Genomic DNA, 25117 nt, shown 5'->3' with positions numbered 1-25117 from the left:
CAGATTCTCCAGTATCTGCAGTTCCTACTATCTCTGCATTTTATCGTGGCTTTTTCGAGGAAATTTGCAACATTCAAAAACATAAAGAAGCAGGGAGATCTAAAGTATTTTGTAACAGTAAAAGTTTCAATACATGAAATCTTAAGGTCATTGTTTCAACTATTAAATGGAAGTTCAAATTTCATTTTAAATTTTATTGGTTCTTTAACACAGCATTAGCAACTGCCTCAGGGCTCTGCAGCCTATCAGGGAGGATGGTAGGACGTGATCTTTGGTGGCTGGGCCAGCACATATTGTCATTTCCAAGTTGCTGTTGAGATGTAGAACTCAACTCGGGGACCTGTGCAATTTTCACATACTTCAGGAATAGATCTGTTGTCAGCTAAATGCAGTCATTGAATAAAACAGAATTAATTGCTTATTACATCTTAAACTTATTGCATTACTTTACCTTATCTGTCAGCTGCATAAGGCTTCGTTACCCATCTTCAAATCTATCTGGGTAGAAGCTGGATCAAGGCAGGATGATATCAAGTTTCCAACCCAACATCATTTTTAGTCTATTAAACTCTGCAGTAAACTCAAGTCTGCCTTCTTTTAGCTTGGAAAATTTTCCTGTTCTGTTTTTCTCTCCATAGATGTTGCCACACCTACTAAGAATTTTCAGCATTTTCTCTTTTAATTTCCATTTAATTTTCTTAGTACTTTGTCCTGTTATATGCTCAATAATTAACTTCTTTTTGTCGTAACCTAGATTGTCAATATATTTAGTCATACTTCCACACATTTGACACCAGTGATTTCTGAACATTATAGATATATTTAAACATGTATAAGCATATTTTTCACATATGTTGGGTGAGAACATAATTTGCAAAAGATGTTTGTTTATTGGTGTTGGTTATTCAAAAGTCACAAAATAACTGTACAAAATCTAATTTATTCTTTGATTTTCTTTTTTATCTTTCTTTCTAGTTTCTGTGAACTTAGTACCACATTTGGTATATACATATATGGAGCCTATCCAGAAATCTCTTATTCATCAGAACTGTTGCTTGGTGTTTTCATTTTAGTATTTTTGTTATTCATTTTAGCCGGTTTTACTCTGCATTGAATAAATAAGAATGAGATTTGAGCACTTTTTGAATGTATAAATTGCAAAAGAGAGCTGGTCTGAATCAAAACAAAAGTTAAACAAAGCACTTTACATCCTGGGCTTAGCAAACTTCCTACACCAACTGATACCACGGTTTTGAAGAAGATTTACCTAATATTTCTTACATGAAGTAAATAACCAAATTTTCTAACTTTTTAAACTGCATTGGTATGTCAGCTTCTAACTTTAGGGTGCATTGTGCAATTAATCTGCTTATAGATTAGAATCTTGGAAGTTCCTAAGAACAGGAAACAAGGCACATAGGGAAACTTAATTGGGTACGAAGACAACTGGCAGTTTCTAACAGCAGGATGAAAGTTGGATATTAAGCTGCAGCATATTGAAGGTGAATTGTACTTCTTGATGATTAGCAAGGAAATCTCTTCTTAGTACATTAGCATATCAAGCTTACTCATTAAAACACGACTTCACCAAATTAAAGTGCATCTCTTGAATCAAGAATGGAGCAAATGAGAATCATGTGTCTTTGGATTTGGTTAAAGGTAATGTGCAGGAGGTGTGGTGGTCTTCCTGGTGTATTTGGAGTGAGGAGGAGCTGCATATATGGGGAGTTTTATTGAATCAAGGAGAGGAAACATTGATTGGCTGGCATCTGTAAAACAGCAACAGAGCATGACTGACAAAGAAATGGAGATGGTATGTCTTGTATGTGACAGAGGAAGTTAAACTGCATAGAAAGTTCAATGTGTAAAGTCAGTAGATCAAGTATGATTGTGGAACAATCAAAGTCTATACAGGAAACATCAAGGTGAAGGCCTGAGACTTGAGGGTAACTGGACTGGACCAGCCATAGCCGTGGCTACAAAAGCACATCAAAATCTACTTACATAGTGATGAGTAACTCACCTCCACACTCCTCAAAAGTTGTCCACCATCTACAAGGCACAAGGCAAGAGTGCGATGGCATACTCTCCAGTTGCCTGAATGAATATAACTCCAATAACTGTCAAGAAGCTTGAAACTGTCCTATATTCCTATATCAAGAATATTGAACCTTGATACTATCCTATAGTGACACACCATCTAATACCCTCAACTAACTGCCTCCTCTACAAATTCCTAGTAGCAGCAGTGTGTACTGTTGTGATAGATTATTTTAGGAAATAAGCTTAGGACCCTTGAGGTACAGGTCAAAGATCGTTTATTGAGCCAACACTGGGAGAGTCCATTCCAGAAAAGATTCCAAGGTAGCACTTTAACCTAATGAGAATTCATCAGATATTTATACATTGTAAGTCATTAAACAGTGCATTATTTGAATACCAAAATAATCTGTTTTAGACAAGCACCTTTTAGACAACAATCCAAAAGAGGCAAGGCATCTGTTACACCACTACTCCCTAACTTGCCATGTCCCATTCTATGTCCTCTCTGAAGCCTGTGCCTCATTCCCATCTTTGACCAAACTCCATTGTTTTGTCTATGGTACAGGGTCATCCTCACATTCCATTTCCAAATAGGCCTCAGGGTTAATGCTGGTTCAGCCACATTGCTTTTTTTACAGAACTCTGAGTGCTGAATCAGCGTCTGAGTGTGTTTATGCAGTTTAACTAATGTTTCTTTTAAACTGACTACTTTTTGGAATAAGAATAAATGAAAAATGAATCTTAAATGATTTAAAATGCTACCTCATTCCAATCCCAGCTGGAAATTCACATGGTTTTACAGGTTAACTCAAGTCATACCCAAATTGCCCCCTAACAGTACAATCTACAAGATGCACTGCAATAATTCACCAAATCTTTTTAAGGCAGCTCCTTCCAAACCCACATGTTCTAACACCTAGAAGGACAAGGGTAGTAGATTTATGGGAACATCACAACCAGCAAGTTCCATCCAAGCCACACATCATCCTGACATTGAATGATATCACTGTTCTTTCACTGGAACTACATCACTAACATCACTGTGTCTGGACCTACTCATCTTCCACATGGCTATATAATTGTTCATGAAGGCAGTTCACCACCACCACCTTGAGGCCAATTAGAGATGGTCAATAAATACTGGCCTAGCTAATGGCGTCCATACCCTGCAAATAAATTTTAAAAGGTAGAGGAAGGTCAAGGCTAATGGAATGTGAACTGAGGAAGATGGGCAGCAGCTTGAGGGTAACAGGGTACACTCCCCCAATGCTGGTAGGCTGACCAATGGTAATGGGTGGAAGCTCCAGGGTGGATAATAGTTGATCAGAATGGTGAAGGGCAGATCGAAGGCCAATGACACTCTGTGAAGGATGATGGAGGATGCTCAAAGGTGACTGAGGGAGGGTACAGGGGATGGTTTCCACTTTCAAGATTAGTTTATGCATATCGACGGACATGACTGCAACAAGGAGCTCTCTGGAGTAAAGCTCGAGGATGGAGTTGTCTGTGGTAGGGTGCGTGAAGCCTCACTTTCAGCCAAATCAGCTGTTTCTCCAACAATGGCCTATTCCAGTTGCATGTGGAGTATAACATTTTGAAGAATGAAGGGACGTCTGTAAGGTAGGCATTTTTTTCTATAAAATGATGAACATGACCATTTTATATTTCTCTGTCATTTAAATAATTGTAAGGTAAAGCTGCTTTTACCAAGGCCTAAACTCATTCATTATGAGTTTATTCATTCATTTATGAAAGAACCTATTGGTTGCGCAATGGCCCAGTGTTGTTACTGCTAAACTGTCAATCCAGAGACCCAGGTAATATTATGGGACCTGGAATTGAATCTACCATGGCAGACAGTTGAATTTGAATTTAATAATTATCGAGAAATAAGAGTTTAATGATCATGAAACCATTGCTGATATTCAGGAAATCCCCATCTGGTTCAGTGTTGACCTTTTTAGAGAAGAAAATCTGCCATCCTTACATGGTCTGGCCTACATGTGACTCTAAACCGACGCAATATGGTTGACTCTCAACTGCCCTCAGGGCAATTAGGGATGGGCAATAAGTGCTGGCACAGCCAGTGACTCGCACATCCCATGACTGAATAATCTAAAAAAAGCAGAGTGTAACATTTCCACTTGGCGCACCAGCTACCTATAATTTCATGGAGTAAATCACTAATTTAGTAATAAATTGTAGATTGTTTTGTTCTGATGTCCCATTTCTTGACTGGAGGTAATGATTCTGAAACAGCTTGACAGTTTAGATACTGAGAAGATGTTTTATAGAACAAAGAGGCACAGTTTCAAACTATGGTGATTTATTATGAGCTCACAGGGTCATTAATTTTAGGAACTCTCTTCCACAGAGAGCAATGGAGGCTGGGTTGTTCAATATATTCAAGGCAGAGTTGGACAGATTTTTGATTGACAAGGGAGTCACAATTTATGGGGCACTGACAAGAAGGTGTAGTTAAGGCAACAATCAGATCATTCATGATCTTATTGAATGGCAAAACAGGCTCAATGGGCCAATATACTGCTACTTCTTATTGTCTTACAAGATTTCCTAAAATAATTTCATATAAAATTCTTACATTTCACAGGCAGTGGAGACTGTCAAACCACCATACAGGGCTAAATTTGTGCAACATAAAAGGCCAATGAACAGTTCACTGCACAATGTGGCTAAAGATGTGTAATTTGGCAGTAGAGTGACAAGTTCAACAAGAAACTACATCTTGGCTTTTTAAATGGAAACCTGGATGACGATATGCACAATTTTGTATGTACATGAACTGTGACTTTACTTTGGGTAATTTTGTACAATCTATAGATATTCACTTTTTTCTGTAAACTGTTTGCACTATCCTGATCTATTAATGGTGTTGACTTGATTTAGTATTTCTGTCCTATGATTAGCACAATGAAGCAGCAATTTGCTAAAGTTACTATTGCTAGTTATTATTTGCTAAATCTCAAAATTGTTTACTTTTTGTCCCAACTCCTGAGGGCTCATAAAAAAGTAGTTCTGAGTGAACTACCGGATAAATGAAATAGATTTCATGTCTTACATAATACAAGGTGACTATTTTTAAATATGTTACTGAGCATATACATTCTATGAATTAGACATCAATGTAGCCATTTGGTAGTATACTAATTAGGATTTAATCAGCACAACTAGGTTCCTATTACTTGCACCTGATCTCCTCTACCTAGTTTAAAACTATTTTTTTAGGTAAATGTTGTAGTTAGATTCCATTGGTAATAATCTTTGTAATGTTTGCCATTTATACTTTTGAATTGTGATCCAAATCTAAATCCAGAAAATTGGTTTAAATCTTGCACTTCAAAATAGCTGATTGCATGCTTCTTGATGCACCATTTTTGAATTTCTTTTTCCTCTTGTGTAGTATTAGTTTTCAATTACTATCTTTACTAAAATGATTTAGAAAAGCATTAATTCTAGCAAGTTAATTTCAGAATAGGGATGGATATTTTCTCACCTGTGTTGACTTTCCATGCTGGCTTGAGTTTATTTTTGGCCTGGACTATATTTGAACCCCAAGTGTACCAATCCATTTCTCTGCTAGGAGTTAGTCTCTCTCTGTCTCTTCTGTGAAACGTTTTTTTTTTGGCTGAATATATCTTTAAACTGGTTTCTTTTTCTCAGGTAAATGTTCTTGAGGGTTTTTCTATTTTACTATGGTTCATTAGCTGTAGTATTTTAGTTTGCTTTTAGTAGCTTTGTCTCTCAACAATATGCTCTCTTATTAGGAACCTGCTGTTGCTGATTTGGCAAGCTAGAAGCAAATAAATTTCCAATAAATTGTCCACACAAAGTATTTTTTTTTTTGGAAATGAACACATTTTGTGTATTTGTAGGCAGAAAGCAGTTTGGCTTATGCAAAGAGTCTGTTTTTAAATAAAAGTAAAGTATTAAGTTTGCTAGATTTTTATAAGGCCAAAAAAATGCTTTATCAGTGCCTCATAGTTGGAGGTATTCTTCTATGTTCACCATATCCCAAGTCCATCTTGAATGCTAAAACTTTGAAGAGGGATTATCTCTAATTGCATTTGAATGTAACAATGTTTGATTTCATTCTGATCATTTACGCCACTTTTTGACTTTTTTTTTGAAAGTAAAACCTGGTTAATTTCCCTTTTTAAGATTTAAATATTTGCTTCTGTGTTTTTTGTTTTTAAAGCCTGTTGCCATGTCATCTTCAGACTCACCGGCTTCTTGGTTAGGATCTCCTGCTAGTTGTAGTTCCCCAGTGCAAGTAGTAAGAGAGAGAAAATTCCAGTCGCATTTTTGGAAGCGGATCAGTAGCGAGGATGCTGGACAGTTGCAATGCAACAGCGACCAACAGTAAGTCTGGCTGGCTGAATAAGATTGTTTGTGTTGTGTGAATCTGAGATAACAAGGTGTAGAGCTGGATGAATACAGCAGGCCAAGGAGCATCAGAGGAGTAGGAAAGCTGAAGAAGGGTCTAGGCCCGAAACGTCAGCTTTCCTGCTGTTTGGCCTGCTGTGTTCATCCAGCTCTACACCTTGTTATCTCTGTGTTGTGTTATGCTTTCTAATGCAAGTATAATTCCTTGAATCTCTGTAACTTCTGCTATTTGACTCTTGTCTCCAATCAGCACCTCAACTCAGTTTAATTACTTTCATTCTTTAGAATGGCATAGGGAAATTAAAATATCCTTGGGTCCCTGCAACCTCTCCTGTACATCTGTGATTGTTTGTTTGTGTATCAATATAGTATATACTTTCCATTGCACCAAAACCATGTGACATCCAAGAGGAGGAAAATAAATAGTAAACTGTAACCTGGAGAGACAAATGTAGTAAACTTCTCTGATTGCTAGGAAATTAGAATGAGTTCAACAGATCATGCTAACTTGAATTCTATGCAAGAGGTGACTTCCGTTTTAATTTTCTTGAAAGAACTCAACAATTGCATTAATCTCTCTCATCAGCCTGTTAGAGAGAAACATTATTCTCTGGGGAAAGGGACTATCACCTGACCTCTAGTATTAAACTTAGATCTGTAATTCCTGGTTCTCTCTAACGTTTAGTTATGCTAAGGCCAGGTGAGGTAGAAATGAACACCCCTCTTTTTTTCAAGCTCGCTGGTCACAACAAATGTTTAAGGTCTTTTTGGCAAGCAAGTGTACCTTCTTTTAAATTAAAATGTTCTTAATTTTTTTAGCACTGAGGAGCCATTCACAAGGTTTCACTGAGTTTGTGAAAAGAGCAAGTTTATTATCTGCTAACCCCCAAGAAAAAGACTTGATATTAAGTGTATGGCCTTTGAACAGGTACAAAGTTAAGGAGATAGTGAAGGAGCACAGTGTCCAAAGGAAGATAAGAATATATAGTGAGCTCTGCATTCTTCCAATTCTGGCTTTGTGTGTCTTGCACACTTTGACCTTTTTATTTGGTGGCTCCATCTTTAGCTAACTCGGCCTAAACACTTACTTCCATCACTAAACTTGCACTTTGTTTAAGAAGGTTCTTTTGCAAAAATAAAAGGATGTCCTTAACCAGGTTTTATTCACGTAGCCTAAAGTTTCCTCCTTTTTTGTTTCGTGTCAATTTTTGATTTTGTTACTTTCCAGACAAATCTTTGAATAATTTTCCACATTAAAATGTGCAATCTATTGTAACATTCTCTATGGGATTTCAGTGTTGGAGGGAAATCTACAACATAACTAAACAGGAACTGTAAATATGCCAGGAAGGTTGAATGGCATTTTCCTTATTGTTCTTGAGGTTGAACAACCCAAAATCTAATGGGCAGTTTTTAAATTTTAAGTTGTATTATTAATAAACAAATACATGCACTTCACATTTTCAAAGGCTAGAAGTGAAAATTGACAAATGGGTGAGATGAAGATTAAATTTTTTTTCTGCAATTGAATATTTGTAAATGATGTTTTAATTAAGCATCTTATTTCTCAATTTTGTTTTATGCAGTAATTCCTGTGATCTGTGTGAGACCAATGATGATTGCTTAGAGTGTAATGAATGGATTCCTCCCAGCTCTGACACAATACAAAAAATAAATACTCAAGTTGAATTTTACCTATCTGATGAAAACCTAGCAATGGATAGTTTTCTACTAAAACACATGAAGAGGAATAAAATGGGTTACATTAGTATTAAACTGCTCACTTCATTCAAAAAGGTAAGGATATTCTCATTTGGAGTCAAATTGTCCAATTCTGTTTCCAGAGGGATTTTGCCTTGAGTAATTTATTTCTGTAGTTTGCCATTTTTCCTTTTTCTTCATTTAGACAAGCATCTTTTCTTTTACAATTTGGAATTTGCAAGATGAAATTTTTGAGACACATAACAGTACGTTTCAGAGTCTCATCATTGCGTTCTTGAAATGGAATGCTCTAAGACTAGAGTTTAAACATCAGGCATCAACTTGTACACTCTGTCCAAGGTGACAGAAGTAAATGCTTTATGACTTGATTGTCACCCTTGTCTTCACTTTGCAACTTTTGGTATTGCTCAATATTATAACACATTGGGCACTTGAATGCCAAAAAAAATGCACTTCAGCGTTGGATGAAGACCTTACCTTTACCTGTTTAAGTAGATGACATATTTAGGAATCCTGAAGGTTTCTCTGGAACTGGCAATTGTAGCATCAGTGGTTAGAAAGTATTCACCTGAATACATTTTTGCAGGAAATTGAGTCCATGCCAGCATATGTTTTCCTGGAACCGAAGTTTCAATGCCTGATTAGGCCCACTTTAATTGAGCACAAAAGTATAACCAATGTTTCCAGTCAGTCCTCGAGTATCAAGTCTTACATTGGGATTTATGTTTTTATTAACTTTCTGTTTTGTATAAGGGTTTAAGCTATTCTGTACAAAGGCTTTTTAGATGCATATGTCAGCTAATGATTCGGCATTTTTCAAAACCATAAAGGAGAGCATCCAGGATCTTCTAATATAAACGAAAATGGCCAAATCTCTTTCCAAATGAGACTGTTTGGAGTCATAGAGTCATACAGTACAGAAAGAGACCCTTCAGTCCAACTCGTCCACACCAACCAGATATCCTAAATAAATCTAGTCCCATTTGCCAGCGTTTGGCCCATATCCTGCTAAATCCTTCCTATTCATATACCCATCCAGATGCTTTTTTAAATGTTGTGATTGTACCAGCCGCCTCCTCCACCTCTGGTGGCTCATTCTAATACATGCACCACCTTGTGCATGAAAATGTCGCCCCATAGGTTCCTTTTTTTTTTTTTTTAAATCTTTTCCCTCCTCACCTCAAATCTTTTGCCCTCAAATTTTGGGCTTCCCTCACCTCAGGGAAAAGACCTTGCCTATTTACCCTATCTATGCCCTTCATGATTTTATAAACTTCTACTAGGTCACCCCTCAGCCTCAGATGCTGCAAGGAAAATAGACACAGCCTATTCAGCCTCTCCCTATAGCTCAAACCTTCCAACCCTGGCAACATCCTTGTGAACCTTTTCTGCACTCTTTCAAGTTTCACAACATCCTTCATATAGCAGGCAGACCAGAACTCTTCACAGTATTCCAAAAGTGGCCAAACCAAAGTCCTGCACAGCCGCAACATGACCTCCCAACTCCTATACTCAATGCACTGAACAATAAAGGCAAGCGTACCAAACGCCGCCTTCACTATCCTGTCTACCTACAACTCCAATTTCAAGGAACTATGAGCCTGCACTCCAAAGTCTCTTTGTTCAGCAACGCTTCCCAGGACCTTACCATTAAGTGAGTGAATCCTGCTCTGATTTGCCTTTCCAAAATGCAGCATCTCACATTTATCTAAATTAAACTCCATCAGCCCCTCCTCAGCCCATTGACCCATCTGATCAAGATCCCATTGCTCTCTGAGGTAACCTTCTACACCTCCAATTTTGGTGTCGTCTGCAAACCCACTAACCATACCTCCTATGTTCACACAACATCATTTGAGTGATGAAAAGCAAGTGGACCCAGCACCAATCCTTGTGGCACACTGCTGGTCACGGGCCTCCAGTCTGAAAAGCCACTCTCCAAAGCCTCTCTGCTCCTATGATGCTGCTTGGCCTGCTGTGTTCATCCAGCCCTGCACCTTGTTGTCTCCACCACTACCCTCTGTCTTTTAGTTTCAAACTATTTCTGTATCAAAATAGCTAGTTCTCCCTCCAATCTGTGTGACTTACCCTTGCTAACCAGTCTACCATGAAGAACCTTGTTGAGTGCCCGACTGAAGTCCATATAGATTATGTCCACTGCTCAGCCCTCGTCAATCCTCTTCGTTACTTCCACAACAAAACTCAATCATGTTAGTGTGACATGATTTCCCCCACACAAAACCATGTTGACTATCCCTAATCAGTCCTTGCCTTTCCAAATACATGTAAATCCTGTCCCTCAGAATTCCCTCCAACAACTTGCCCTCCATCGATGTCAGGCTCACTGGGCTATAGCTCCCTGACTTTTCTTTGCCATGTTTCTTAATTGGGGCACCACATTGACCAACCTCCAGTCTTCCAGCACCTCACCTATGGTTATCAATGATACTAATATCTCAGCAAATTTGAAACTGTCTCTGATTTTTCAAACTATGCATTTGCTTTGGGCTTGAATCTGAAATGTGGAGACACAAATCTCGGGATAACAGTTGAAGAGAGATTGATTCTGATTCTGGGGCTACATATGGAATTCTTTATCTTGATGGTTGTGGGGGAGGGGACATGGGTTATGGATGCCCCTATTGAGTATGTGAGACAGACATTTGATCTCAGACTTGAGATGGAGAGTGGGAAAGAGGAATTGAGTCCCAATGTCAGCCATGACTATAGTGAGTTGTGGAGCAGGCTTGAGAGTTCTTGAGCAGGAGTGCACCAGGTTATGTTAACACTGACCTTACCTTAGTTGCTTTGTCTGTGTGTAATTTTTGTCAAGTAACAGCTCTAGTCAATTTGAAAATTGCCTCTAAATTTATTTTGTGAGAACAGTGTAAAGATGACACGCAAATTCCTGAAGTGTTCCATATTTTTGACTCCAAGTCAGAGTAATGTGTGACATGTTTCGGGTAGTACTAAACACTGTGGGAGTCACGTAAGCAAGATGCAGGTTGGCCATTAGTAAGCTTTGCACAGAAGCAAAAGAAGCAGCATGGTGGCTCATTGTTTCGTATTGTTGCCTCACCGGGCCAGGCACCTAGAAACGATTCTACCCTTGGGCGACTGTCTGTTATGTGGAGATGCATATTCTCCCTATGTCCGTGTAAGTTTCCTCTAGATGCTCCAGTTTACCCCCACAGTCCAAAGATGTGTAGTTTAGATGGATTGGTCATATCAAATTGCCCATAGTGTCCAGGGATTTGCATGCTAGCTGGATTAGCCATGGGGAAATGCAGAGCTATAGGGATAGGGTAGGGAGATGGGTCTGGGTGGGATGATATTTAGGGGGTCAATGTGAACTCGATGGGCCAAATGGCCTGAACCTACACTACGTGGATTCTTTGATTCCATGAACTAAGATCACCTAGAATAAAGATGTCCTTTCTTGTGCCGCGATCAAAAATGGTGGAGCACACTCAATGGGTTGAATGGCCTAATTCTGCTCCTAAATCTTGCGGTATACTCCCTCATTCTGAAGATCTTGCAGAATCTCCAGGCTGAAGAAATGTTAATTTCAATATTACCAGAAGGAAGCTATAATTTGAGACTCTTTGAATTCACATGTTGATTTGAGCTATAGTTCTCTTTATAGTTTAAATTGTGCTGCAGTACTTTTTTTTTAAAAGTAGCTTGTCTACAAATGAATCTCAATCAAATATTACATATGAATGTTTGTTTATTTTCTTGAAGTTGTCTTGTTAGTCCAATATTACTGCCATGTTTTTATAGGCTGAAGTTATGGTCTTTCATGGATTTAAAATTGAAGGTATTAAAACTTTAATCTTTTTTAAAATTGTTTGCTCAGATTTTTTGTGTGACTTGGAAATAAAACAGTGAAGACATGGGCTCTAACTTATTCTGACAATGTTAAATTATTATGATTCTGTATTTAAAGACATGAAATTTTATTGCAGTCTTGGCCCTGGTTCATTTTGCCAGGTAAGTTGGAGCATTTCAACTTCTTTAATCGAGCATTTTTATTTTTTTTTTGTCCCCCTGTGGCACTATAATTGGACTGCTACTGAACTTAAAACTTCAAATCAATGTTAGAACAACAAGAAGAAGCCGAAAAATAACATAGCTTTTTTAGCCCTTAATTTCAAAATGTGCATCTTTAAAAAGAGGACTGCTACAGAGACAAAATGACTAGGTGTAAATTCGGTAGTTTGCTGGCAAAAACATTAGTTGGGGACTGGTTGGATGTGACACCTTTTAAAGGTGTCAGGGACTTCTTGTGACCTCCTTTACAACTACAAAGATAACAAGGGTGTGACATAAACACTGCTCAACACAAAGCTCCCCGCTGCGCTTTGTGGATTATGTCCCAAACTGTAGACACGTTTTGTGTGTTTTAATTTTGAAAAATAATTGAGGACTGGATTTAAAAGCCAGTTTCAAATCTTCTGGCAGAATCTAGAGAACTGACTTTGGGTTTGTATTAGCCTGGGTTCAAATATTAATGTGCTGTGCAGGTCACAATTGAAGAACTAACCCCTCATCGCCCTGTGCTGCAGGCAAAGAACCTGACTACCACTGGACTAGGTAGCCTTGAGAGAAAAGGGGAACATAATCTATGAAATAAGATAAATGAGCCTGTAGCACAACTGAAGTTGGCAGGTACAATGTTCTGGGTATCACAGAAATGCCTGCAGGGTCTTGGGGCTGGGACTTGAATAGTTAAGGATCCTTGTCCTCAAAAGGCTGCACAGAGGAGGCAGGTTACCACTTTAAGAAATGAAATTGTCAACAGCAAGAACTGATACAGAGTAGGAAGACACAGAATCTGTGTGGGTTGAGTTGAGGAGCTGTAAAGAAATTGATTTCTGGGAGTTGTGTATAGTGGTAGTCAGGATGTAGGGAAGAAAATAAATCGGGAAATAAAATCATGCATGATTATTGTTTAATAGTTCCTTTTGTAATATGCAGGTGGACTGGGAAAATCAGGTTGGTAACAGATCTCAAGAAAAGTAGTTATTCCAGAAGTTCTGACATGGTGTTTATTTTTGTTTTGAGTGGCTTGTGGTGGAGCCCACAATGGAACAGACAGTTCTGTATTTAGTGATGTGTAATGAGGCAGACTTCATTAAAGAGCTGAAAGTGAAGGAAGCCATTGGGGCCAGGGACCATAATATGATGACATTCTTCCTTCTGTTTGGAAAGGTAGAAGCTGGAATCGGATGCAACAGTATTCAAAACAACAAATGCCGGTGATCGCAGCGGGTCAGATGGCATCCATGGAGAGACAGTGCAAGCTAAGGTTTCAAGTCTAGATGACTCTTCATCAGAGCTGGTGAAGTGTGGAAGGAGCATCATTTTTGCTATAATTTGGGGGAGGGGGTGTAAAGTGCTGGTGGAGAAAAGATGTTGATAGTTCAGATTGTGAGCGGAATGCAAGAATAGCAAAACAATGGTGTGTCTAACTGCTAGACTTGAAAGAGCAGACAGTCCAACTGAGGTGGATCGAGGGGAGAGAGGATTATAGTGACAGAATGTTACAAGTAAAGCTAAAAGAAAAGGAAGAAATGGAAATTAGTTCACAATTTGAAGGTGTTGAACTCAATATTAAGTCCAGCAGGCTGCAAAGTGCCTTGTCTGAGGATGAGATGTTGTTCCTCCCGTTTGTGCTGTAATTCACTGGAGCACTGCAGCATCCTGACGACAGACAAGTGGGTATGCGAGCAGGATGCTGTGTTAAAATGACCGGCTTTGGGAACACCACGGTATTGCTCAGCACAGACCAGAGGTGTTCTGCAAAGCAGTCACCCAGTCTGCATTCTGCATTTGGTTTCTCCAATGTAGGCCACATTGGGTGCAGCGAATACAATACGATACACAAATTGGAGGAGGTACAGGTGAATTGCTGCTTCACGTGGAAGGACTGTTTAGGCCCTGTGGTGATAGGGTAGGTGTTGCATCTTCTGCAGTTACATGGGAAGGGGTATGATGTTAGTGGTTGATGACTGACTGGGCTAAGGTTCAAATTGTGCTGCTCAGCCTGTTGGTTGGGTCAGCTAATTTTGCAGGATTAAATGATCTTTTCCCAGTGTAAGCACAGGGGTTTACAATGGTGGTTCTTTTATCATTGGTCAATGTTGTCTCAACAATAACTGGTCCTACATGTAAGTAATGGTTTACTGAACCCATGATACCCACTATAAATAATTTGGGGTGACCAATGTGAGTTGTTGCGCTAATGCTGAATGCAATGGATCCCAGAGGGGAAGTCTCCATGCCATTGTATGCAATGAATTTGGGAGTGATTGGCTGACTTGTAATTTGCCATTTTGTACATTGAAATATATTTTATGATGTAGAAGGATGTTTACACCTGCACTAGCATAGAGTTTTACAAATTATGACAAGTGTATTTACTTAAATCCATAGGAATCTGGATTTTTAAGAGATGGGTTTTGTTTTCAGTTCAGTGAAAGTCAGTTTTAAGGCAGTCATATGAAATGTGACCTAAATGTTATAGTTCCAAGAAAGCATGTAACTTTGGTATCTGTGTCTAGGCACTTTATTCTGGTGTTAATTGATGTTTGTGACATGTTGGGAGGCAGGGGGGGATCAAGCAAATGATCAGGAGACACTGATAGTTTAGGTTTAGCCCTGTTCAGAAGAATCAGTTTTCAACCTATTCTTCTGAACTGAAAAACCTCAAGGAAATTCTAGTTTTGTAGAATTTCCAAGTTGACAGTCTGTGGAAGTCTCTTTGCTTAAAACTGTAAAGGAATCCTTGCTGCCTGACCTAGTAAGTCTTAAAACTGTTTCTGCGCTCCATGACAGAAGACTGAAAAGGTTCAGCTAAGTAAGAATTAGAGGTAAAAGTGATGTTCTCTGGGCTTGAGTGTCTGAAAAGGTTTTTTCTTAAAAGATTTCCAAATTGGCCTGTGTATTTGACTTTATTTTTCTTTAAGAAAACAAGCTTATTACAAACAACCATTTGAACGTGCTCATATGAAGTTGCCAATGACTGCAAAAATACAACTTTTATGATCTATATCAAGCGTAGTTTCATTCTGGGATCTGACTTGTCAATGATCCAAACTGATGGCTATATTACAATATTGATTAGGACAGCCCTAACCCTAACTCCAGAGATGTAGTGGTATCTGGGTGTCCTTGTGCATGAATTAGACTGCTAATATGCAGGTACTGTAAGTAATAAGGAAGCCAAATGGAATTTTGGCACTTATTGCTAAAGAAATGGAGTATAAAAGCGGAGAAGTTTGTTCCAACTGTACAAGGTCTTGGCAAGACTATAATTGGAGTACTGCACACAGTTTTGGTCTCCTTACTTGAGAAGGATGTAATTACATTGGAGGCAGCTCAGAAAAGGTTCATGAGATTAATTGCACAGAGCAAAGGATGGTCTTGTGAAGAGAGATTAGTGAGTATAGGCCTAAACTGCTTTGGAGTTTAGAAGAATGAGGGGTGGTTAATTGAGGTGTACAAGTTGCCAAAGGGAAGTCACAAAGTAAATATAGAAGTTTGATCCATAAAGGGAATCTAGAATGAGAGGTCATTGTATTAGGCTAAGGGGTGGTAGATTTAAAACCGAGATGAGGAGGAATTACTTTTCTTTCTCTCGCTCTCTCTATAAGGTTTTGTGGTTTCTGTGGAATACACTACACCAGAGTGCAATGGATGTCAAGACACTGAATAAATTTCAAACAGGAGACAAGTTGGCAACAGGTTGAAAGTTTTTAAAAGACTATGGACACCAGGCATGAAAGTAGAGTTAAGCCCAAGATGAGATCAACCATGATCGTATTAAATGGCAGAGCAGACTTGGGACTAAATTGCCTCCTTCTGCTCCTAGTTATATTCTTAACCGTTTTGGCTGTGGGCATAAAATCTGGATTGTGGGAAGACTTTTGGTACCTATACCATATATTGTTTGCGTACCATTCCTGAATATCTGCACACTTGGTGTTGGGTCATCCTCATCATTCTGCTTAATAACTTGGCTATAAACTTTTTTGGTATGCACAGTCATTTGGTTTATGGAATGCTACGCCTGTCTGGCCTTTTTAAAGCTCCTGATGATTTGTTTTAGCTTTTTGTTTTTTGCATTGGTACTTCCAGTGCCCTCTGCCGCATACCTTGCACAGTTACAGGCACTTAGAAAATGCCCAGCTTACTAGGCTTATCTGCATTAGCTTATCGTGTTGAAGATGGATTAATTACATGCAGCCTATCTACCCATTTGTACAAGTTATTGCTTCACTGTTACACTTTCTGTGGTGTAACAACCCATTTGTGATGCATTTTTGATCCTGTGAAACTCATGATAGGTTCTGTTGGCTAGCTCTGCCAACATAAAAACAGTCACTCCATTTTTTGTCACCTTTTATTAATAAGTCATTACACTGCCTGTTGCCCTAGGGATTTGAATTCAGGCAATGTATTTGGGAGAGATAGTAGGAACTGCCGATGCTGGAGAATTTGAGATAACAAGGTGTAGAGCTGGATGAACACAGCAGGCCAAGGAGCAGGAAAACTAATGTTTCGGGTCGAGACCTTTCTTCAGAAATGGGTGAGGGGAAGGGGATTCTGAAATAAATAGGGAGAAACGGGAGGCGGATAGAAGATGGATAAAGGAGAAGATAGGTGGAGAGGAGACACAGGTCAAGGAGGCGGGGTTGGAGCCTGTAAAGGTGAGTGTAGTTGGGGAGTTAGGGAGGGGATAGGTCGGTCCAGGGATGAGGCTAGTAGGAATGACACGAGGGTGGGGCTTGAGGTGGGAGGAGTGGATAGGTGGGAGGTCAGGTTAGGGAGGCGGGTACGAGCTGGTCTGGTTTTGGAATGCGGTCAGGGGAGGGACCAGCCCAGCTCATACCCGCCTCCCTAACCTGTCCTCCCACCCCCATCTCCTACCTACTAGCCTCATCCCACCTCCTTGACCTGTCCGTCCTCCCTGACCTGTCCGTCCTCCCTGGACCGACCTATCCCCTCCCTAACTCCCCACCTACACTCGCCTTTTACTGGCTCCAACCTCGCCTCCTTGACCTGTCTGTCTCCTCTCCACCTATCTTCTCCTTTTTATCCATCTTCTATCTGCCTCCCCCTTTCTCCCTATTTATTTCAGAATCCCCTTCCCCTCCCCCATTTCTGAAGAAGGGTCTAGACCTGAAACATCAGCTTTCCTGCTCCTCTGCTGCTTGGCCTGCTGTGTTCATTCAGCTCTACACCTTGTTATCTTTAATGTATCTGGGAGTTGAGTTTCACCCATAATTGATCTTTACCATCTAGGAAGTCAAGAAACCAATCTGAACAAAATCTGTTGCCAGTCTGTGAAGGACCTCATTGCCTAGAACAGCTTCACCTTTTTAAAGGCCTGTTTATCTAGTTCGGAAATATTAAAGTCCAAAAAACAGCTTGTCAGTTTAAAACACACATACGCTCCCAGAAGATTTGCCTTCTCTTCCAACTGAGTGGAAACATTGTTATTGTCTTTCAGATTTTTTTTTTTGGGCAGGAATCTTCTTAACACCATGTAGATCTTATTAATGACATTTTGTAAGCTTCCTTTAGCAACATTTTGGAATTAACCTTGGCACTAGTCACCCCTGTCTGAGCTGGTCATGGGTTTCTGCCTGAGCAATGGTTGGTGCCATTTGAGTTGTTTTGTCTCCCCATCACCTTTTTCCCCCACCACCCCCTTCTCCTCAACAACCCCCACCCCAAAACCTTCTGCTTGTTTAACCCTAAGATCTGCCCACAAAGCAGTGATTTATGCAAAATATTGGCTTTGTTTTTGAAAATGACAGCAAACAGTTGAAAAAGGTTTCTGTTGGCTATTGGGAGCTGTTAATGCATAGATTCTTCCTGGCCTAGAATGCAGTTTTTTTTTTTTGCTTCTGAAAGATTCCACAATATGCAGTCATAAATTTCTCATAGCTGTGTTTCAAATAAAACCACTTGATATTTGTGGGTATCTATTTGCCAGCCTCCATATCATTGATGCATCCCTGGTCCACTTAGAATATACTTCTGCACTAAAGCTATGTTTTGGAAAGGTCTGGCAGCTAACATTGGAATGCTGCTGGAAGTTGCAGCACAAGTTTTTGACCAGGCTGCATCTCGGGGCTGCTTGCTTGTTTTCACTTCCTGCCTATCTGAATGCTCACAATAGCCTGGGATATGGAAGGGATAATGATAATGTATCGTGTGGTGTGGTGCGAGATGGCATACTGTGGAGAAAGGGTAGAAGGTAGTGATGGACACTCACCTTCACCATCTTAATTTTGAAGGGATGGGGATTGTGGGCAATTGAAGTGCCATGGTGGGCATCGGAAGCTGTAGTGATGGGGCTCTGGGTAAGGAGGATAGTGGAAATCTCACTTTAAGGTGATGCATAGGCAACTGTAGGGGCTTGGTTGAGATGGATTGTCTAATGTGGTAAATAGAAAGGGACATGATCACTTTCATAATGGTTGAGGAGGGGATATAATGTTGGGACCAGAATGTGCAGTTATGTGCAAGGAACTATCTGTTTTGCTTCCTATGCTATGTAAAGTGCTGAGTTATGATTACTGTGACATTTTTTAGATTTGTTGGTGAAGGGCAACTCTCTGGGCTGCCAACACTTAACTGGGTGCACTGTTGTGATTCCAAAATGGCGGCAGCACCAGGGTTCCTGGTCTATTTTGGCATACCTGGGCAGTAGCAAGTTCTTCCAGTTATGCACATGGTAGAATCAGGCTAGCATCAGATGAGGGGAATGCCATAGGGTAGATAGTTAATGGAGGTGATGGTGTGAGAGCACTTGCTAGGTCTCACAGAGAACCCATCCCAAGATTCAGCCTGAGTGTCGTCTTGAGAGAGTATCATGGTCAGGGGTGGGAGGAGGCATTCTCTCTGAGACCTAGCAAGTTTTCTCTTCGTATCTAGATCCAAAGTGAATGTCTCCATTTCCTGACTTGCTTAAATTATTTAGATGATGACACATGTTAACCGTGCCTCCTAATCATCACATCTACAATTTAGTATTTATCAATGAAGGTGTTTATCGTGATTCGTCAACTTCATTGAAGAGGTTTTGCCCTTTGATTTTTTTTAAGGTTTCTTTGTATCACTTACTTTGGCCCCTTTCTTTGCTGTGAAATTGGTTACAAACTATATTTTTCTCAGTTTATTATTTCCTTGTCAATTATAGCCTAGTGCATCCACTTTAATGGCCTTTCTCTGCTGCCTTTGGCCTCTTGTTAAACTTGTTAGCTATAGTTATATTCTTTGAAGCACCTCCAATCTGTCTGTCTGTCTTAAGGAACTCATTCTATTAATCAATCAATTGTTTTTTTCTGAATTGTTTCTGATGCAATTATCACCTTTTTAAATAAGGTGACCAGTACTGTACACAGTATTCCAAATGTGGTCCCACCATTACGCTGTAACTGTTATAAAACCTCTCTCTTTCTACATTCCATTCTCCTTGCTTTAGAGAAGCAAATGGAACATCATCATCATCATCATTATTTAATCACTTTTTATGCCTGCATACTACCTTTTTTATTGTGGTTGTGTACTAGGACACCTAGATCCCTCTGCAACGGGTTTCTTATTTTGCAATCTCTCTCCGTTTAAATAATATTCTGCTTCTCTTTCTTGCAGCCAAAATTAACATGTTGCAATGTCCCATATTATATTTGATCTACAAATTTTACCAATTCACTTAGCAGGTGCCTTGTGTCCTCTTCACAACCTACCTTCCTTTGCCTTTTGTGCCATTAGCAAATCCTATAACTACATTTTCAGTCCCATCATCCAAATCACTGATTAGAAATAGTTGAAGGCCTCAGAACTGATCCCTGTAACACTCCACTTGTTGCTTATTGCCAACCTTAAAGGCTTATTCATACTCTTTGCCTCCTAACCAATTCTCTACTCACTTTGATTGTTATCCACTACCCAATGAGCTCGTTTTGTTCAGCAACTTTTTAATGTGGCACCTCATCAAATGCCTTCTGAAAATACTAGTACAACAGAACTACAATTTCCACCTTATCAGCGTTGCTTTTTAACCCAAAGATGTTAGGTTTTTCTTTTCCTATAGAACGCCAAGTTGACTATACCTGATTGCATTGTGATTTTCTAAATATCCTGCTATAAGTTCCGGAATAGATTTTTCACATTTTTCCCATGACAATTGTTGAGTAAACTGGCTAATGGTTTTGTGGTTTCTTTTCTTGAGTAGATGAGTTACGTGAAGCAATTGTATTCTGATGGGACATTTCCATAGTCTTGGGTTGTACTTTCCATGTGTTTTCCATTTCAGCAGCAATTTATTTTAAAGATGATGTCTATCAGGACCTGCAAACTTTATAGTCTAGTTCAAATAATATTTGTGTGGCCATTCCTTCATAACTATAATTGTTTAACACTACTGTCTTTCGAACATAGGAGTTAGATATCATGTTGAGGCTATATAGGACATTGGTGAGGCCTCTTCTGGAGTATTGTGTCCAGTTCTGGTCACTCTATTACTGGTAGGGTATTATTAAATTGGAGAGGTTTTAGAAAAGATTTACCAGGAAGTTGTCAGGAATGGAAAGTTTGAGATATAAGTATAGACTGGAAATGCTGGGACTTTTTTTCCCTGGAGTGTACGAGGTTGAGGTGACTTTGAGGCTTATAAAATCATGAGGGGCATAGATAATATGAATGACAATGGTTTTTTTTCACAAGGCCTTACTAACTGCCAAGTGAGTCCCCACATTAACCTGAAGAGAATCCTGAACCAGGACCCCCTTTTGTGTTTCAGATTTCCAAAGCCTTCCCCTGTTATAAAATAGCTTATGCCTCTAATCTTCCTACTAAAGTTCTCACAGTATGAATAACTTGAACTAAATCGAAAAGCAGAACATCAGAATTTGGTAATATGTACATGCTTTTTCTAACAATGTACAAACTGGCATGGGATAAATATGATTAGAGATGAATGCCTGGCTCAAAGTCTGGTGTGGTGGGGAGGTGGGTTCCAATTCATGGGACTCGAGCATTAGTGCTAGGATGGGGTGCTGCTGCAGGGATGGACGTCATCTGCATCATACTAGTACTGGTCTTTTGAGCTGTATAATGAAATGTGGAGGTCTTTGCACTGAAGAATTGGGCAAAGGAATCATTTGGAAGGGGAAAGTTGAGTACATTTAATACAAAAAAATGAAGATGACAATAAGGTTAATAATTGGAGAATGGCAGGAAGGGACAATGATTACAAACTTAAAAGTATGTCCATAACTGAAGCCAGAGTTTATCAATTTTAGTTTATTTTTCGGAATTGAACTGAATTAAGGGCTCTATTGAATTCCCACAGCGTTTTCTCCCTATGAAATAGGTGAACTCTCCGCTCAAATAGGAATGTCTATGTTGTAACAGCTGTCTGCAAGTCTGTAAAAGCAAACCAAATCTGAGATATTCTGAATGTCCAAAGGTCTGCATTTGTCAGGAAGGACAGGCAGCTTGGAAAGTTGGCAGGGTAGCTCTCAACCCACTAAAACAAAAAAACTTGACAAAATACTTACCTGCATCTACTCTGCTTGCCAATATTATAAAGTTTCCTTTGGGCATATAGAGGGAAACTACTTAGGACTGAGATGAGCATTTTTAATTACTTGCAGGCCCTGGATCTTTGGAATTTGCTATGACATGGGCTGTGGAATCTCAGTTTTGAATATGTTTTAGTTTATAAATCAAACAAACAATGAAAAAATATGGGGGTATTATTGGGGGACTGAATTGAAGTGGATGGATCAGCCATAATATCATTGAATTGCCTATTTCTGCTTCTGCGTTCCTATTAGAACTTGCCCTGTCCAACAGTGTGGTCACTGTGTTAAAGGGCCTTTAAACTACTCTCTCTAGTGATTTCTTAGTTGTTACCATAAGCCCCTAACCTATGCCCCAAGCTGTCAAGTTTCATACCTTTTGGCCTCTTGAGATACCTGTTTAAAACACATCTGTACATTGGCCACTTGCCCAACAGATCATGTATGTAAAATTAATTACAAATGAAAGAGAACCTCAGCAAATCTGGTGACATTCTGTGGAGAGAGAAACAGAAAAGAATTTAAACAAAATAATTCAACAATGACAAGTTCCAAAGAAGAGTCCTGTTGGACTGGAACTGACTTTTCTTTGGAAACTTGTGGTTATTGAGTTGTATTGTTTCATAAATTCTTGAGAATTACCTTGGAATGTTTTGCTGTTAGCTACTATATAAACAGAAGTTATTTTCTTTTCCATGTTTATCCTGAGTCTAATTCCAGCTCCCCTTCTGTTTTTATTTCAATGTTGTTTTACTTGCACATTTTTCAATATCTTCCTGGTGACTTCTATTGCTTGACCAGTATTAGTTATCAAATTAATCTGTTGATTCAAGGGAAAAAGATGTTCAGGTCCACGGAGAAGCCAGATGATGCTGAAAACGGGATACATAATATGAATACTGCAACAAGAAAATTTATATGATACTCTGTGGCAACAGGATTGTTGTAATATAGGAATTGAGTTCTTATTGCAATCATTTGAAATTGTAAGATGTTTACACTTTGCTATACAAAATCTTTTTAAAAAGTAGGTTTTTCACATTTGTCAACTAAAAATTAGCAATCTTTTTTAAAGATCATTTGCAGTTAGTGAATTTTGCCATTCTCATTTAACCTATGCACTATTACCGAACTTCTTTAAATTCAAAAGTGTTACTTTTAAAATACAGTCAAATTAACTCAATCTTCATACTAATTTACAATTTGCAATTACTGTGTATTTGCTTGACTTCTAGGTGAAATGCTTGACTAAGGACTGGAAGGTAACAGCTTATGCACTGAATTATTCCAAATTACTAGAAATCAATCCAGAAGGGACAAAAATTCGCCGAAAAATCCCAGTACCAGATTCCCTCCTTGCAATACCACCAAGTAAACGTATATTGGCATGGAATCTTAATAAGTACTTTCCAGAGAAGAATAATGAAATATGTGGCCATGTAAACGTCATGGAAACAGCAATGAAGATCTTTGCTATTCATGGTCCAATCAGTTCAATTCGCATTTTGCAACCAGGTAAGGAAGTTCCTGCTGAACTGAAAAAGTATACATTGAAGTATCCAGAAGTTGGAACCAAAGTTTGTGTTTTGATTGAATATGAATGTTATGAAGGTGCCAAAAATGCTTATGAAGAACTTGGAAAAAAACGCTGTCATGATGGTGAAAATCTAAAAGTTGTCATACTGACAGGAAAAGGTACTAAAAAAATACGTTGCATTGACACAGATGAATCTGAGGATTTAAAGAAATCAACCCCCAAAAAGCCTTCAGGAGGGCTCACAAAGATGGAGCAGATGCAATATACTATGGAAGAGTCTATTTATAGTTCTTCAGAATCTGATGGTGCTAATTCACCTGTTTCTGTCCAAAGATACCTGCAGCATAAAATATGTGGTGCCTATAATTGTGTTAGTCAAATGTCAAGTCTAAGCACAGTTCCGTGTATTCCATCATGTATTGACTATCATTGTGGTCCATGCACTCCCTGCAAAAGCCTAGTTTATCACCATCCATCACCCAAAACAGATTTTTTTGGACCAGGATCTTGGCCCAGCTCAGGTACAAGTCCAGAGTTTAACAAGAAATTTCATGACCATTGGTCAGATAACGCAAAGTGTTCTGGAAGTCCCTGGGTGCAAAGGCGTAAGCTGGCTGCCAGTCAGGCTGCTCCTCTAGAAATCAGCCAAACATGTAAGCAGTCAGTAAGGAAGCATCAAAGTGGTTCAAGCCTTCCTCCTGGATTAGTCCGACTTCCCTTTGGCCCAGATGGCACTAAAGGTTTTCATAATAGCATTGGAAGAGGGAAAATAGTTCTAAGGCACTAATTTTATACTGGAACTAACCCATTTGGACTTGAGCCTGAGTCACTTGAGAGCTAAGGTTTAATTGTCCTTTTTTTGTGTGGGTGATTAGCAGCATAGTTTGCTGGAACCTGAAGTGTAGGTTTGTTTGTTTGTTTTTGTAATTTTGTTTTTCTTCCAATGAACGTAAAGCATCTCATTGAGAGAGTACCCTTCAGAAATTGAAATATGATAAAAGTTTATGGCAGTTAGTATAGCTGTGATGAATTTTTAGGTCAGTTTTTGAATTGCTACCGACTTGTTATGCTGTGCAAAATGACATTGTACAGAATTAATGAGCAGCTTGTTTGGCAGGGGTGGGGTGGTAAAATGCAATACCATTGGATTGATCTATGTACATGTGACATTTCCTTGATTTGCTACTCAAATAAATAATTGCATGAAGAAGTGGTTGGTCTATAATTATTGAAACTAAAGTGACTATTCTGGAATTGATGTGACCATGGTGGGAAAGTGTTACACACTTGACTTATGGAGCAAAGCAATACATCTTTATTTTATCTATTTCTACTGGAACCAACTAGGATATCTTGAGTGTATACACTGCCACCAATCCTCGTGGGCGTTAGAACAAGTTTTTTCGTTGGGATGGATGCCAACAGTTTGAGCATAAGTTAGGCTCTGCCTTAGTTGAATGGTTGTCAATAGCTAATTATGCTTATTTCATATAAGTGGCTCTCTTGACCTGGTTAAATTTGAGATTAAATACAAATTATTAATATTATATTCTCTAGTGCATATGTTGAACAACTACATAACACTTAACACTTTGGTAGCACACTGAAGACTGGTTAGCTCATCCCAGGAACAGTACAATATAAGCTCATGGATGAGAGATGTATCATGTCAGTTGACCCTTTTCAGGTCCTAATTGCCTTGGTACAACTTTTCTAGTCCATGTTATAAACTTCATCTGGTCCTGCGGTACTGATCCAAGTCTATTATAATATTAATGCCCCTAAATATTCAGAAAAAAGCAACAGA

The 25117-nt window shown here is 39.0% G+C and overlaps 1 protein-coding gene across 5 annotated transcripts; it reads left to right on the top strand.

Moving 5' to 3' along the window:
• Window positions 1-4705: 4705 nt before the first annotated feature.
• LOC109919649 (la-related protein 6-like) lies at window positions 4706-24520 on the top strand. 5 transcript variants are annotated; one of them, XM_048614188.1, is made up of 4 exons: window positions 4706-4833; window positions 6260-6423; window positions 8034-8244; window positions 23009-24520. In XM_048614188.1, the coding sequence occupies exons 1-4, from the start codon at window positions 4822-4824 to the stop codon at window positions 24095-24097; spliced, it is 1476 nt and encodes a 491-aa protein (XP_048470145.1). In that variant the 5' UTR covers window positions 4706-4821; the 3' UTR covers window positions 24098-24520. The 5 variants fall into 5 exon arrangements, with proteins under 5 accessions (XP_048470145.1, XP_048470148.1, XP_048470146.1 ...); XM_048614191.1 differs by lacking the exon at window positions 4706-4833 and adding an exon at window positions 5217-5289; XM_048614189.1 differs by lacking the exon at window positions 4706-4833 and adding an exon at window positions 5344-5724.
• The last annotated feature ends 597 nt before the right edge of the window (window positions 24521-25117 follow it).

The sequence above is a fragment of the Rhincodon typus genome, chromosome 29 (assembly GCF_021869965.1).
Source record: "Rhincodon typus isolate 14 chromosome 29, sRhiTyp1.1, whole genome shotgun sequence".
Classification (NCBI taxonomy): Eukaryota; Metazoa; Chordata; class Chondrichthyes; order Orectolobiformes; family Rhincodontidae; genus Rhincodon; species Rhincodon typus.
The sequence above is the reverse complement of the archived record's forward strand: the minus strand, read 5'-3'. Positions and strand labels throughout refer to the sequence as shown.

Coding starts and splice junctions, on each gene's coding strand:
- LOC109919649 (XM_048614188.1), top strand. Junction 6,424..8,033: donor CAATGCAACAGCGACCAACA/GTAAGTCTGGCT, acceptor TGTTTTATGCAG/TAATTCCTGTGATCTGTGTG. Junction 8,245..23,008: donor TGCTCACTTCATTCAAAAAG/GTAAGGATATTC, acceptor CTTGACTTCTAG/GTGAAATGCTTGACTAAGGA.